Source organism: Arachis hypogaea, chromosome 18 (assembly GCF_003086295.3).
Source record: "Arachis hypogaea cultivar Tifrunner chromosome 18, arahy.Tifrunner.gnm2.J5K5, whole genome shotgun sequence".
In the NCBI taxonomy this organism is placed as follows: Eukaryota; Viridiplantae; Streptophyta; class Magnoliopsida; order Fabales; family Fabaceae; genus Arachis; species Arachis hypogaea.
In genome coordinates this window covers 110,568,164-110,581,714 of record NC_092053.1, presented here as the reverse complement: position 1 = coordinate 110,581,714, position 13,551 = coordinate 110,568,164, and the positions used below count along the sequence as shown (strand labels likewise).

The 13,551-nt window shown below is 28.3% G+C and overlaps 1 protein-coding gene across 2 annotated transcripts; it reads right to left on the bottom strand.

The window, feature by feature from the left end:
* Positions 1 to 401: 401 nt before the first annotated feature.
* LOC112772862 (beta-glucosidase 12-like) lies at positions 402 to 12,844 on the bottom strand. Of its 2 annotated transcripts, XM_072226228.1 has the most exons (13): positions 12,479 to 12,844; positions 10,972 to 11,041; positions 10,202 to 10,260; positions 9,878 to 9,953; positions 9,072 to 9,149; positions 3,988 to 4,075; positions 3,532 to 3,787; positions 2,408 to 2,523; positions 2,025 to 2,239; positions 1,449 to 1,480; positions 1,052 to 1,154; positions 871 to 967; positions 402 to 764 (listed from the first exon to the last, which is right to left on the bottom strand). In XM_072226228.1, the coding sequence occupies exons 1-13, from the start codon at positions 12,662 to 12,664 to the stop codon at positions 581 to 583; spliced, it is 1,560 nt and encodes a 519-aa protein (XP_072082329.1). In that variant the 5' UTR covers positions 12,665 to 12,844; the 3' UTR covers positions 402 to 580. The 2 variants fall into 2 exon arrangements, with proteins under 2 accessions (XP_072082329.1, XP_072082330.1); XM_072226229.1 differs by lacking the exon at positions 9,072 to 9,149.
* Positions 12,845 to 13,551: the final 707 nt, after the last annotated feature.

Here is a 13,551-nt window from a genome sequence, read left to right as displayed (position 1 = left end):
CATTTTTTTTTTTTTGGTGACTGAGAAGTTTTTTCATATAAAAATATTTTTGTCAACTCTACTTTTTTTAAACTCTATGATATTCTGTTATACTAATTGTTAAGATATTTTTCTTTTTCTTAAAAATTTAAATTAATAAGAGAAAGTATATTAATAATTATATTTTTAACATGCTACTCATGCAAGATTTTCTTTAAATTTGTGTAAATTTTTTTTTATTTATCTTATACTAAAATTATTTTTTATAGAGTCAACAAAAATTAAACTCTAAATATTTAAATTATAAAAATTTTGATATTATATTAAAATACTACTTTTTTTTTTTCAAAATTTAAACTAATAAAAAGAGATAATAAGTTATATGACTTATATCTCTGACACTAATTCTCTAACTCTGATGATAATAGCAGGAAAAAAATTATTTTATCTGATGATAATAATACACTGAAGATAATAAATCCCTTTATATCAATCCAAATAGAAAATATGCATCAAAAAGTAAAAAGTAGGAAATATACTACGCAAAAATTTCTTTTCTTTGAAGAGAATAATAAGCTGCTGTCTACATCCATCAACACTTTCACTGGGATTTATATTCTTGATGGAGAAAATTCTTAAACCATTTGGCTGCATCCTTTGGGTATCTCTTTAATCCATTAGCAAAATCAACATAGACGATCCCAAATTGAACAGTGTAACCATCGCACCATTCGAAATTATCCAAAAGCGACCATATAAAGTAGCCTCTCACATCGACCCCATTCCTACCAAATTTCAAATTATACAAAATGTAAACCATAGATTTAGTTGGTAAACCTTAATTAACAATTTGCAATTTGAGAAAAAAAAAATAACAAAATTACTACTCACCTCATAGCATTATGAACATGTGAAAGATGTTGAACGTAACAATCTATCCTTGTTTGGTCTTTGAGTGATTGATTTTCGTCACTAAAATTGTCATAACCTACAAATTACGTTAAAAAAAAAAAGTGTCATTAGTAATACGGTTTTTATTTATTTCTAAATAATATTTTGCATGTTGATGTACCATTCTCTGTTATATATATGATTGGGTTGTTGTATTTGATCTTGATGTACATTAATAATTCTTCAATTCCTTGAGGATAAAGGTATATCCAATCTGAAGCAGCCTACATATATAGAATATATAATTTATTTGAAGATTTTCATTTAATTAGTAGTAATAATAGAAGTATCAAATTTTAATGGTATATTGTAATTAATTAAGAGAAATATTAGACCTATCAGAATATATTATTTTTTATCATTATTTAACCATCAATTTAATTTTTTTAGTAGAATTTTTTTAGTTTAATAATTTAACGATATACTTTATTTCATATTTTTAAATATTAATGACTAATTGATTATTAAAAATAATGAATTTTGATAGATCTCTAACATTCTTATTAATTAATTCTTACCCTTGGCCCGATGGGTATTCCATTACGCTCAACTGATACATTATTGAAAATATGTCAATGCGAGGATTACTTTATAACAATACTATCATTGTAAAAATTAAAAAATTATAAAGGCATGCTATTATAATAAATAACATGCATGGTTCTGAGGATTATACTATAAATAAAGAGTATATTAGTATTAGAATTTATTCTGATATATATATATATATATATATATATATATATATATATATATATATATATATATATATATATATAAAATACTAAATATACACTAAAATTATAATTATTATATATTTGTATATAAATATAAATATAATTTAATTTATTTTTAATTTATATTTTATATTTTAATATATATTTTATATTAATAACTAAGATATATATAATAGTTGTTTACTAAGTGGAAGTTAACAGTAAACCCTAATTGCATATATCTTCCTTTCTATTTCCAGGTAGCTCTGACTAACACTCTATCTAACACTAACTAACCAACTAACTTGATAACTAACTCTAACTAGACTACATCCTTTAAGAAAATTATATTTAATGCATGCATAATATATAGCTTACAGGTGAGGTCAGCACATGAGTCCGTAAGGTAGGTTTTATTTTGAGTTGGGCATTTGATATCAGCTGCATAAACTGAAGAGTAGTAATTTATTCCAATAAAATCAAAAGAATTTATCAACATATCTGATTCTTTTACGGTAAACTTTGGCAGTCTTTCTCCCACATTCTCAATCATTATAGCTGGATACGAACCAGAATGCAACGGTTCCATAAACCTATAGTAAACAAATAGCAAATAAAATTTGTACAACTTATACTTAAAACGCAAATATTTGAACTTAATAATAATTAATTAAGAACTTTATATTAGAACCTTTAATTTCTTTTCTTTTCTAATTCTTTTTACCAAGTGTTAATTTGGGTTTATAAATAAATATAGTTACCAGTCGAACAAGAAACTCATTGCTCTAGATGTTGCATCAATGTCTTCCTTGGATTGGGACAACGGTACAACCCAGTCAGTGCCATGAATGATCCCAATTTGTCCCATTTGTGTACCCTGGTGGAGATTACCGAAATTAGATTAATAAGTAAATTAGAGACTACTTATTTATTGAAAAGTATCATAAGAATCATTTTTTGCCATAATTATTAAATAATTTTGTTATTTTGATTCTTGAATTCATGATAAGTTAAGAATAAATATCAAATGTTATTATTTTCATAGAATGTATAATAATAAGAAGTATTTATTTATAGGCTAAAAGTACAATATATTTTTACTAAATAAATATAATATTCTGAAGATACTCAAATAATTAAATAAATATCATGAGTCAGGATCATCAAATATATATGATACCTGAATTTGATTTTACTAATAAAATATTAAAAAGAAATTTTAGAGTAAATTAACACATAAATCTTTGAAAATTTATATTTCATACAGATTAATTTTTTTTAAAAAATACTAATAAAATCTTTTAAAATAATAAATATAGATACATGACCTTCGAATTAACCCTTATGAATAAAGATAGAAGATTTTATTTAAATTAATTTGTCTATGTTTGCTATCATAAAAAATTTTATTAATTTTTTTCTAAGAATTAATCTATCTGAAATATAAATCTTCAGAAATTTATTTATCACTTTATTCATTATTTTATTTATATTCATGTTAATTAGTAACCCAAGCCTATACCAAGAAAAGTATTTTTCTATGGATTTCACCATGCTTGAGTAATATTAATGAGTAAGAACATCTATCTTCTTTAATATTCTCAATAAATATCACAAAATTCCTTTCAAAAATAAATAAATTAAATAAAAATATCTTATTTTTAATCTTAGAAAATTTTTACTACCTTTATTATAACATAGTATCAAAACTGCTATGATCAAAAGATTAAAAAAAAAATTTTGTGAGTAAAATAATTAGATATATATTTATTTATACACTTTTATATAACAAGTTAAATTTTTGGAATAAATAATTTTATTATCATAAAAATATCTAGAACGAAATAATACAAATAACATTTTTCAAAAAGAATGAAGAGGTGACCTGGTACTTTTCCCTAAAGAGTTTGACAGCAGAAGCATGGGCAAGAAGTTGGTGGTGGGTAACAATGTAGGGCTCAGTAGCTGAATCACCACCTGTGCAGTTCAAGTTTAGCCAACTTGAGCATCTTCCAGGAGCATATTTTCCAATTGTGTAACCCAATTTAGAGAAAATGGATGGCCCATTAAAGGTTATCCAGTACTTCACCCTGTCACCAAATGCTTTGAAGCATACCTCTGCATAGTCTGTGAAATCCTTCCTATAATGATGACAAGTTCCGAAACACATCATATGTATTTCCATTTCTTGTAATTTAAGAATTTTTTTTTTATGATTAATAAGTAGGGTTTTGCCTTGGTTGAGGATACTAAGTGAAAATTTTTAAATAAAGTTTCACTTGGCAAAACCCTAATGATTGTTATTTTTTGTGTCATAATTATATTGTTAATATTAACTTACACAATTTGAGGACTCAAAAAGCCACCATATGCATCCTCGAGACTTTGGGGATAATCGTATTGGAAAAGTGTTATGAAGGGTGTCAAACCTGTTGCCAAGCATTCCACAAATTTTGTCTTTAACATTCTTGTGAAAAAATAAAAAATCAAATTTTTGAAGCTACAACTACGAGTTGATCGATGAGTATAGACATTAATAAAAGACATGTATAAATTAAAGGTGTAGGATGATTTTTTATTTAATCCATGATTAGTGAAAAAAAAACGGGAGTGTCAAATACTTAGGCATGTGTAATAATGAGTATGATTGGATTGTAGTAAGTACAATTAGACTTGACCCAAATAATAAATATAGGTTTGATATAATTAGAAGTATTAAAAATAGAGGATTAAAAATTTAGTGAAAGAGAAATATGTGATGAATTGTGAAATATCTTAAGACACCTCTCTTCTCTCTAAATTTCCTTTCTACCCGATGAATTTTATCCTTTTTTATCTCTAATTCGTTCCCAAATTTTACTAATTGTTTTTCTATATCCTTACATCATGCAAATATTGCATCTTGTAGAATTATTATTTATGCACCAGCAGCAACTTGAAGGCTTAGTTGGCAATGAAATTAGAAGGTTAGAGAATATATTAGTTACGTGTACAAGGCTTCGCTGGTATAAGTTGAAGGAAGGATTAGAGATTCGCTGGTCTCGGTGATGACGTGATCAGATTTTTAGAGTAGCGGAGGTGGTATCTATAAAGACACAGTCTGATATTCAAGTCATAATGGATCTAAGAGGTATATGTTAGGATTGTGAGGGTGTAATGTACCTAAGGGAGCCCCTGTCTCCCTTTATATAATTTCTGCTGCTATCTTATCTTATCTTATTGGTTAAGATAAAGGAGGTATTCGAATTTAAACGTTAGTTAGAGATTGGCGATCTCTTAACCAATTTGGGCTGTGGTCAAGGCTTGGACCTGGGGACTTGGGTCATGGAGAGGCCGTTTGGGGACCCAAGGATCGGGTCCGAAATAGTTGTCCCCAGACCTGGAGAGTATGCTTGCTTAGTCTCATCGTTGGGTAAGCTCGTTTCTCCGTGGCATTAGGGTTCACGAGTCTTGCGTGGGAAGACAGAGCGTCATCCTTGCCTTCGGACGAGATTGGGATTTCGCGATGTTTGGTGTGCTTGGTTGCTTCGTTATCCGTCCGTTACTTTTCTTGGTGATGGGACTTTGTTCGTTGCGATTTCGAAGACATCATTATGGCGTTTAATGGGAGAGAGAAGGAAGGGAGGTTTTGCATTTTTTCCTTTTTGCCCCTCGTCCCTTGGTATTATCCATTAATTATTTTGGGGGTTTATTTCCTTGTTCTCTCGCTGTAACTGCTCATTTTTACTCTTTTGCAACTTCTTTGTCTGTGCTATCTTCTTCTTCCTCCGCTGTTGGTGCTACCGTTTGGGCTGATCGTTGCATTCCGCATCTCTTCTTTTTCATATCTAGCACATGTTAGTGCTCTTTCTTTATGCGTTTCCTTTGCTGAAGTTCTGTTTTGTATCTCCTTCATTTATGTGTTTTCGAATTTTTTTGTGTTTAGTGGTGTTGCATGAGTATCTTTAGTTATTTTTAGTTATTATTTCTTTGAATAAGGATAGTAATCTCTTATTTTTATTAAGATTTTCATGCTTTTAATCAATATTTATTGAAGTTTCTTTCTTTGAACAAAGTTAGTAATTTTTTCTTTTAATTGAGAATTTTGTTGCTTTAATCAATGCTTCTTAGAGTGGCTTTGTGCTTTGATAAGTGTAGGAAATTATTGAAAGATGTTAGGAAAAAATAAAGGAGAAAATGGTCAATCAAAGAAGTCTTTGGAAAAGCAAGGAAGGTGGCATGCAAGAGGAAGAAACCTCCCAGGAAGCAAAAGTTGGAAACAAGCCTAAGTGAAGTTCAAAGAGAATTTACAATCTTGACCTCTTCCTATTCCAATAGAGCTCCAAATGAGATAATTTCAATGGCGTTAAGAGGCTAACATCTAGAGTTTTCCAACGATATATAATAATCAATAGTGAATGCTGAATCTGAGGATGCAAATCACCAATCTTTGCCACGGGAAGAAAGCTGAGCAGAGTAATAGCGAGTCACTAACCTTTTCATACTCCAATAAAGATAACTTGAGATATATAAGTCCAAATGATGTGTTTTCAGCAACGTTAGAAAGCTGACATCCAGAGCTTTCTAATAATATATAATAGTCTATGGTGGACGTGAAGTTTAGGCCGTGAACAACCCTCATAGAATTAGCTCCCAACATAGAAGCGGTGTTAAACATGCCAGAACATAAAAGTGTGTGTTTTCAATAACGCCTTCAACCTTCTTTCAACCAAATTGCCAGATTGATCTCTTCACCTTTGAAGGAATATAACTTTAGCTACAGAAGTTCAAATGATACGCTTCTAGCGACGTTAGAAAGCTGACATCCAAAGCTTTCCAACGATATATAATATTTTATGGTGGACATGAAGTTTGGACCACGAACGACCTTCATAAAAACAGCTCTCAAACATACAAGACGTTAAACATGCCAAAAGAATAAAGCGTGTGTTTCAAATAACGCCTTGGATCCTTTTATTAGCAAAATGCCAGGTTGAGCTCTTCACCTTTGAAGGAGCATAACTTGAGCTATAGAGGTCTAAATGACGCACTTCCAATATTGTTGGAAAGCTGAGATCTAGAGCTTTCCAACAATATATAATACTCTACAGTGAACATTCATTTTGGACTGGCAGCGAAGCGCACAAACACGCCTTCAAGACTTCTTGGTGCTAAGGGTGGCGTTAAACACGCCAATTTTGTGAAGAGTTAGTCCTCTTTAACGCTTTTGATGGTTGCTTCCCCTGGGAGCTTGATTTTACACTAAAAGGTGGTGTTAAACACGTCACAAAGACAAGTCGTTAGTTTTCCTTAACGCCTTCGATGGTTGCTTCCCTTAGGAGCTTGATTTTGCTTTAAAAGATAGCGTTAAACACGCCAATTTTATTGAGGCGTGTGAGCACTTCAATGCCACGCACAAATTGGCCCCTGGAGCTTCATTTTTTCTTGTTAGAGTGCCGTACAACACCAATTATTAATGAAGAGTGCATGGCCACACACGCCTTTAACATTGCCAATCTTTGGAGTCTCCAATGCATGGTCAAAACTATCACCTAAGTCTACCTCATTTTCATGTAACCAAAGGCCACAAGTGACAAGTAATCAAGGCCACAAAAGAATCCATTAATAAAGCAAGAATCATCTAGAATTAGTCATTTTAATAAATTTGAATTTGATGTAATTTGTATTTGATTTTCATTTAAATTTGAGAAGCATTATAAAAGCCCATTTAGAAAACTTTGTGAGGGCCACTTCTACACACACCTTTTCATTCTTTTTTCATCTGTACATATTCGATATCCACTTTTCTTTTCTTTTAATTATGAGCAACTAAACTTTTCTCCATTAAGGGGAGAAGCTCTGTTAAATAATAATGAATTGATGATGTCTTCCTCTTCTTCTTGATTCAAGTATTGTTGTTTTAAGAAAGTTTTGTTCTTCATCATAAAGATTTAAATCTATTGGAAAATAGTTCAAATCTCACCTGAATTCTTTGAGAACTTGAAAAATGGATCATAATAATTAAACTTAAAACTCTTCTCTCACAATTCTTCTGATTTTGGATTTAGAATTTGATAAGCAAGTGGCGTTGAATCAATGTAAATCTAGATCTTAAGAATTATGTGGTTTTGAATCAGAAATTATGCTTTACCTCTTTTCATCAGCAATTAATAAAAAAATTGACAATTAATTAAGTCAAAAGAGATTGAATTACCAAAAAATTGAGATTTAATTATTTATGATTTGCCAGAAATCACACTTTGCATTATTGAAAAGAGAGTGGGTTTCATTGATCATGAAGATTCAACATCTCCAACCCTCTCTGTTACTGTTTTCTTATGATTCACGTCATTTATTAACTTTCTTTTAATTCTTGTCCTCTACTGCTTAACTCTAATTCTAGTCATTTAATTGTTCTTTTAATTCTCGGTTTTTAATATCTTCAATCTTTTCATTGTAATTTACATTTTGTCATTTATTATTTTTATTTAATTACTATTAATTAATTGTTCCAATTTAATGTCTTCTTCTATTATTCATTTACTTATGCTCCTTTATTTGTTTTCTGTTAAAGTCATTATAGCTTCATTTAATTGCTTTTATTTTCATTAAATTCTGGTGGTGTTATAGCTTCATTATAGTTCGGTTGGTGTTGAGGAAAAGGAAAAGCCAGCTGCAGTTGCATGATAGTTAGAGTGTAAGGGTGTGTAACTAGATTCTATTTGTATGATGGATTAGAAAAAACAGTATATAAACGAAAGAAAGAAAAATCGGTGAACGTAATAAGATACACATATGGAAATGGATCACTCAACACAAACCCAATTCCGGCGAAGTTAGACTCTCTCTAGAAAGTAATTATGCTGGAGCGCAGGTTGGGCAGTAAGCTTCGTTGATTTTCTTGCGCCACGTCGGAACGTATGGGCACTGCCTACTTGTTCGGATGGGTGTTCACCCCAAAGTGTTCCCGGACCGCCGCATGCATACATACGGGTGGATGGAACTATACTTTACAAAAGCTATTTAGAGCGATCCCCGTAGATTAGAGAACACTTAACAAGCCGTTAAACTTGTCATACACATATCGTACTGTGGGGGAGGCCACAAGGCCATTTTTTTTTAATAATGGAGAGAGTAAAATGTGATTTTTCACTATTTATTTTATAAGTGAGACCAAAATAAATATAAAAAAAAATGAAGGATTAGAAATTATATTTTATATTTTCAATTTTTTTTTAACAATTAAGAGAATCTATTCTCTTTTATTAGAGAACTATTATAATTTATTATTTTTGTTATTAATTAATTATTAATATTTAAAAATATAAAATAAAATATATTATTAAATTATTAAACTAAAAAATTAAATTAATAATTAAATAATAAATAAAAATAATAAATTCTGATGTTCCTAATATTTTATATATATATATATATATATCAAACCTTTTCTTAGAATTTCATTGATGAGGTTGTTGTAATATATCATGCCTTCGCTATTTATTCCACTTGATAAGTTTCCACCTGTTATTACGTGATTATATAATAAAATAAATAGTAGTATAAGTTACAAAATCAGCGGTTGCCAAAGGATATATTATCACCAAACTTATGAGTTATGACCATCTTTTACTTTTAGTTTATCTTCTATATATATGTCAAAATTCATTTTAAGAGAATTTCAATTATAAATCAATTTCCATTTCGCGTTCAAAGTTCTTTTCTTTTGTCATAAGAAAAAATTATAAATCAATTTGAAGTGAATTTCTGTTTTAAGAAAGAAAAAAAAAAATAAAATTTGGGAAGAGCAGGAGCTTGGCTCTCAGAGAAAAAAAAAATTAAGGAAGCAAAATATACATAGAGCTTAATTACAAATCTCTATGTTCCAAAAAAACACCTCTAAAATCTAACAAAATCCTTAAATTGATCTGAATACTTCAAACAAATCATTGAGACTAAACTTTTAATTTCACTGAAACTACAACTTGTTATTAATTTTATCACTCTCAAGTTATGTGTCCCCATAATTTCTTAAAAACCATAGAAATTGTTAGGCTCTTCACCCCAAACTCAGAATTGAACATGTGATATATTCTATATATTTTTAAAATATTACACAGTACAGTATATATTTTAAAATAACTCTTAAGATTTGAGTCAGATTTGTTAAGTAGTTTTATGGATTTTAAATTTCATATATATATATATATAAAGAATAGATGACCTTGGGAATATGCATTATTAATTCACACCTGGTAGGATCCTTGACCATGAGATGGAAAATCTGTAAGCATCAAACCCTAATTCCTTCATTATTTGTACATCCTCCTGAAGAAAGAAATATTTTCACTTCTCTCAGCCAGTAGTGAGCTGCTTGAAATTAACCAGCACTTGAAAAGGATACGAAATTGTTCATTTTTTTATTAGAACAAATTAAAATATAGTTTTGTTTTTCTTTCAAAAGAAAAAATGATTTCTGCCAATACCCCTTGTGGACCATGTTCCTATATTTGGGTGATATGAGCTGTCTTGAATAGAACTAGGCAAATACAAATGTTTATATATTATATATATACCTTGAAACGATGGTATGAATCAACCGCTATCTCTCCGCTGCTCTCATCCTTTATTTTATCTGCATAGGATTCACAAAAGTTGAAAATAAAGGCCACAAATATTATAAGTATACTTAATAAAAAATATTAATTCTAATATAATTATATAACTCAACAAGAATTAAAATATTTAAAATATAAAAAGTTAAACGAGTTCGATAATTATGATCATAGTTTTTTTTTTATAATAAAATAATTCAAAAATGATATCATGATCCTTTGGATGTGGATCTATCCATAAAGTAAGCGAAAATTTTAAACAGATATCTACCATGATCTGAGTCCATTATCACCAGTGTATGCTATGCTCTAAAAATCAGTCGCTAGAAGCGTAGAACCAAGTAAACCAAGTGACCCAAGTACTCCCTCATGACCAAACTATATTAATTATTAAGCACTTATATCATATTGATATTAAAATAAATAAAATATTATTTGAAAATATAAATTATTTTATATAAAACTTCAAATCCACAAAAGTTATAGTTAAAACCACATTGTAATTTATTACTATTTTACTTAATAAAAAATAATACTATTTTGTTAAATTTATTCAAATCTTTTATAACTATATATGTAAATATTTTAACTTAAATATTATAAAAAGTATGTTTATATTATGTTTTAATTCTTTTATTTTTATATACTATATAAATAAATAAAATAAAAATAATGAAATTAAGTATGCTCTACTAAATTCAAAAGAAAAAGATCAGAGAGAAATTCCTTACTTGGATATTTCTTTGTGAAAGTGTCCCATATACTTGGACCTTTACCTCCTTCATTCACTGCACCTTCATACTTTTCATGAAAAAGAGAAAGAAGGGGTGAGAGAAAGAAAAATACAGGACATTTAATTGAACCCAAGTGACACTAAAACTTTCTTCCAAACAAAACAAAATAAAAGAAAGAAAAGCATAGAGCCAAACCCGCTTTTTTTCATTCTTTCTCTTCTTTTTATTTTATTATCTTTTGAAATTCTAAAATTGGATAAGTAAATTAAGCTATATGTTAGAAATAATGAAAATTGAAGTGATAATTTTATTTCAATCAATTAAAATTTTTAAATGGCATTATTATTCTCAATATACAATAATATTTAAGACGTTATAACTAAACTATATGAAATGAACTAAAGTACAGTTGCTTGTTTGGTATCTATTATATATTATTAATTTTATAATTAAAATATGTTATATGTAATTTTTTTATTATAATTAAAATCAAAATTTTTATTTTAAAATTAAAGAGTTTTTGGTTTTTTTTTTTCATTTTTTACCTACTCTATCTTTGTTATATATCATTATGAATGACTAATTACGAAATTGACAATTAAAATATGTAACTTTAATTACAATTAATATTGAAATTGAAATATAATTACATTATATTACTGATTTAACAACTAAAATATGTCATATGATACCTCTTATTAAAATTGAGATGAAATATTTCTCTTCAAAATTAATCAACTTAGTTTCCTTCCTCTATTCTCTTATTTACATCTTCCCTTCTCTATTTCTCTTTATCATTCTCAAACTACATCTAATTTATAATTTATATTTTATATTATTAATTTGACAAATTAAAATGTATCACAAAATATTTAACAAACTTCTTTTTTTTCTTTTTCTTTATCTTTCTTTCTTTTTTCTCTCTCATTATTCTCATTCTCTATCTCTTTGCATTTCTGTTCTATACAAATAAAATTAATAAAATAATATAATTAAAAATATCTCTTAATATTATTCACATAAAAATATATTATTATTATTATTATTATTATTATTATTATTATTATTTTTTTTTTAAATTTTTATCGCTTATTTTTTAATTTATATTTTTTTTTCTTTCTTCAAATATAACATGTATGCATATTATCAGTACTTGGTTCAAGAGGCGAGATAGAAATTTGGGAACAAGACGTCTTTAGAATGAGAAATAGAGATACTGGAAAGGGAAAACTATATAACTTTTTCTCTAATAGAAAATTCTTGTATTTATTATTATTATTATTATTATTATTATTATTATTATTATTATTATTATTATTATTATTATTATTATTATTATTATTATTATTATTTCAAAAGTTAGAGATATTGGAAAGAAAAGTAGATAATTTTTTTATTATTTTAAATTTTTCATTCCAAACATTATACCACTAATTAAGCTAAGATAGAAATGCAGCTTTATTTTTGTTATTATGTCAGGCAGTATAGTGGTAATAAGTCAAACCTGATATGAAGAAGACGATGTACCAAATATGAAGTCCTCTGGGAAGGTGCTTCGTTTTAGAGAGGTAGTGTCATAATAATACTTAAAAGTTTCTCCCGTAACCGCAGAATAATGAAGAAGCAAAATATTGAGTACAGATATAACCAGGAAGTACACAATGAAAATGTTTGACCACGGAATTGCCATCGCTGCCTTTTGATACTCAACAACTCTTTCTCATATGGATGATATATATATATATACACTACGTACTAGCTATACCTTTCTTCTGTTTCGGCATCGGTATCGGCGATTCCCTCGTTTTAATTAATCTAATGCAACTTCTCAAATCACATGTTTCTAGAGTAAAGTCTATCTTTTTGTGTAGGAGGTTCGAAGTTTAAAAAATTCTCATTAAAGTTTAATTTATTTTAATTATATATTTGATAATTAACATTATTAACGAAGATGTCAACTGGATAATTCTATACTAAAGTGTCATTAACATGTGACAATCTTACACTGACGTACATCAGTATAAGGTTGTTGTGTTACATATATATTTTTCACACTTAAAAAGATATAATTAAAACATATTAAAATATTAAAAATAAAATCAAAATCAAATGTTAAGAATAAAATTAAAAATAAAAAAATTTTGAAAATAAAAAATATGCTTATAATTAAGTGAATAATTTTGTAAATAAAAATTATACTGTAAATATTTTTAAAATATAACCATATTTATTGAAATTTATTTAATATAGTATATAATTGTTTCAGCCCAATCCAACAAAGGCTGAGAATTTATTTTATGTTTACCAACCTGACAGGTTGTCGACCTATATGCGTGAAGACGACTGTGCGTTGCTCTATCTCCCGAGGGAAATCTAGACAACTAGCAGAAGCTTCCAAACGGACGGGTCTGAGTCAGAGGTCCACCCGAGTACAAGGTATAAATGGGGAGGGACCTACCTTCCCCCAAGGTACATCATTTTGACCCTAATTAGCCATCTTATCGTACGAATACTTACTTTGTTATCGGAGTGTCCCTACAGGTGGCCACACCCCCGACCCACCGATGATCGCGGCAG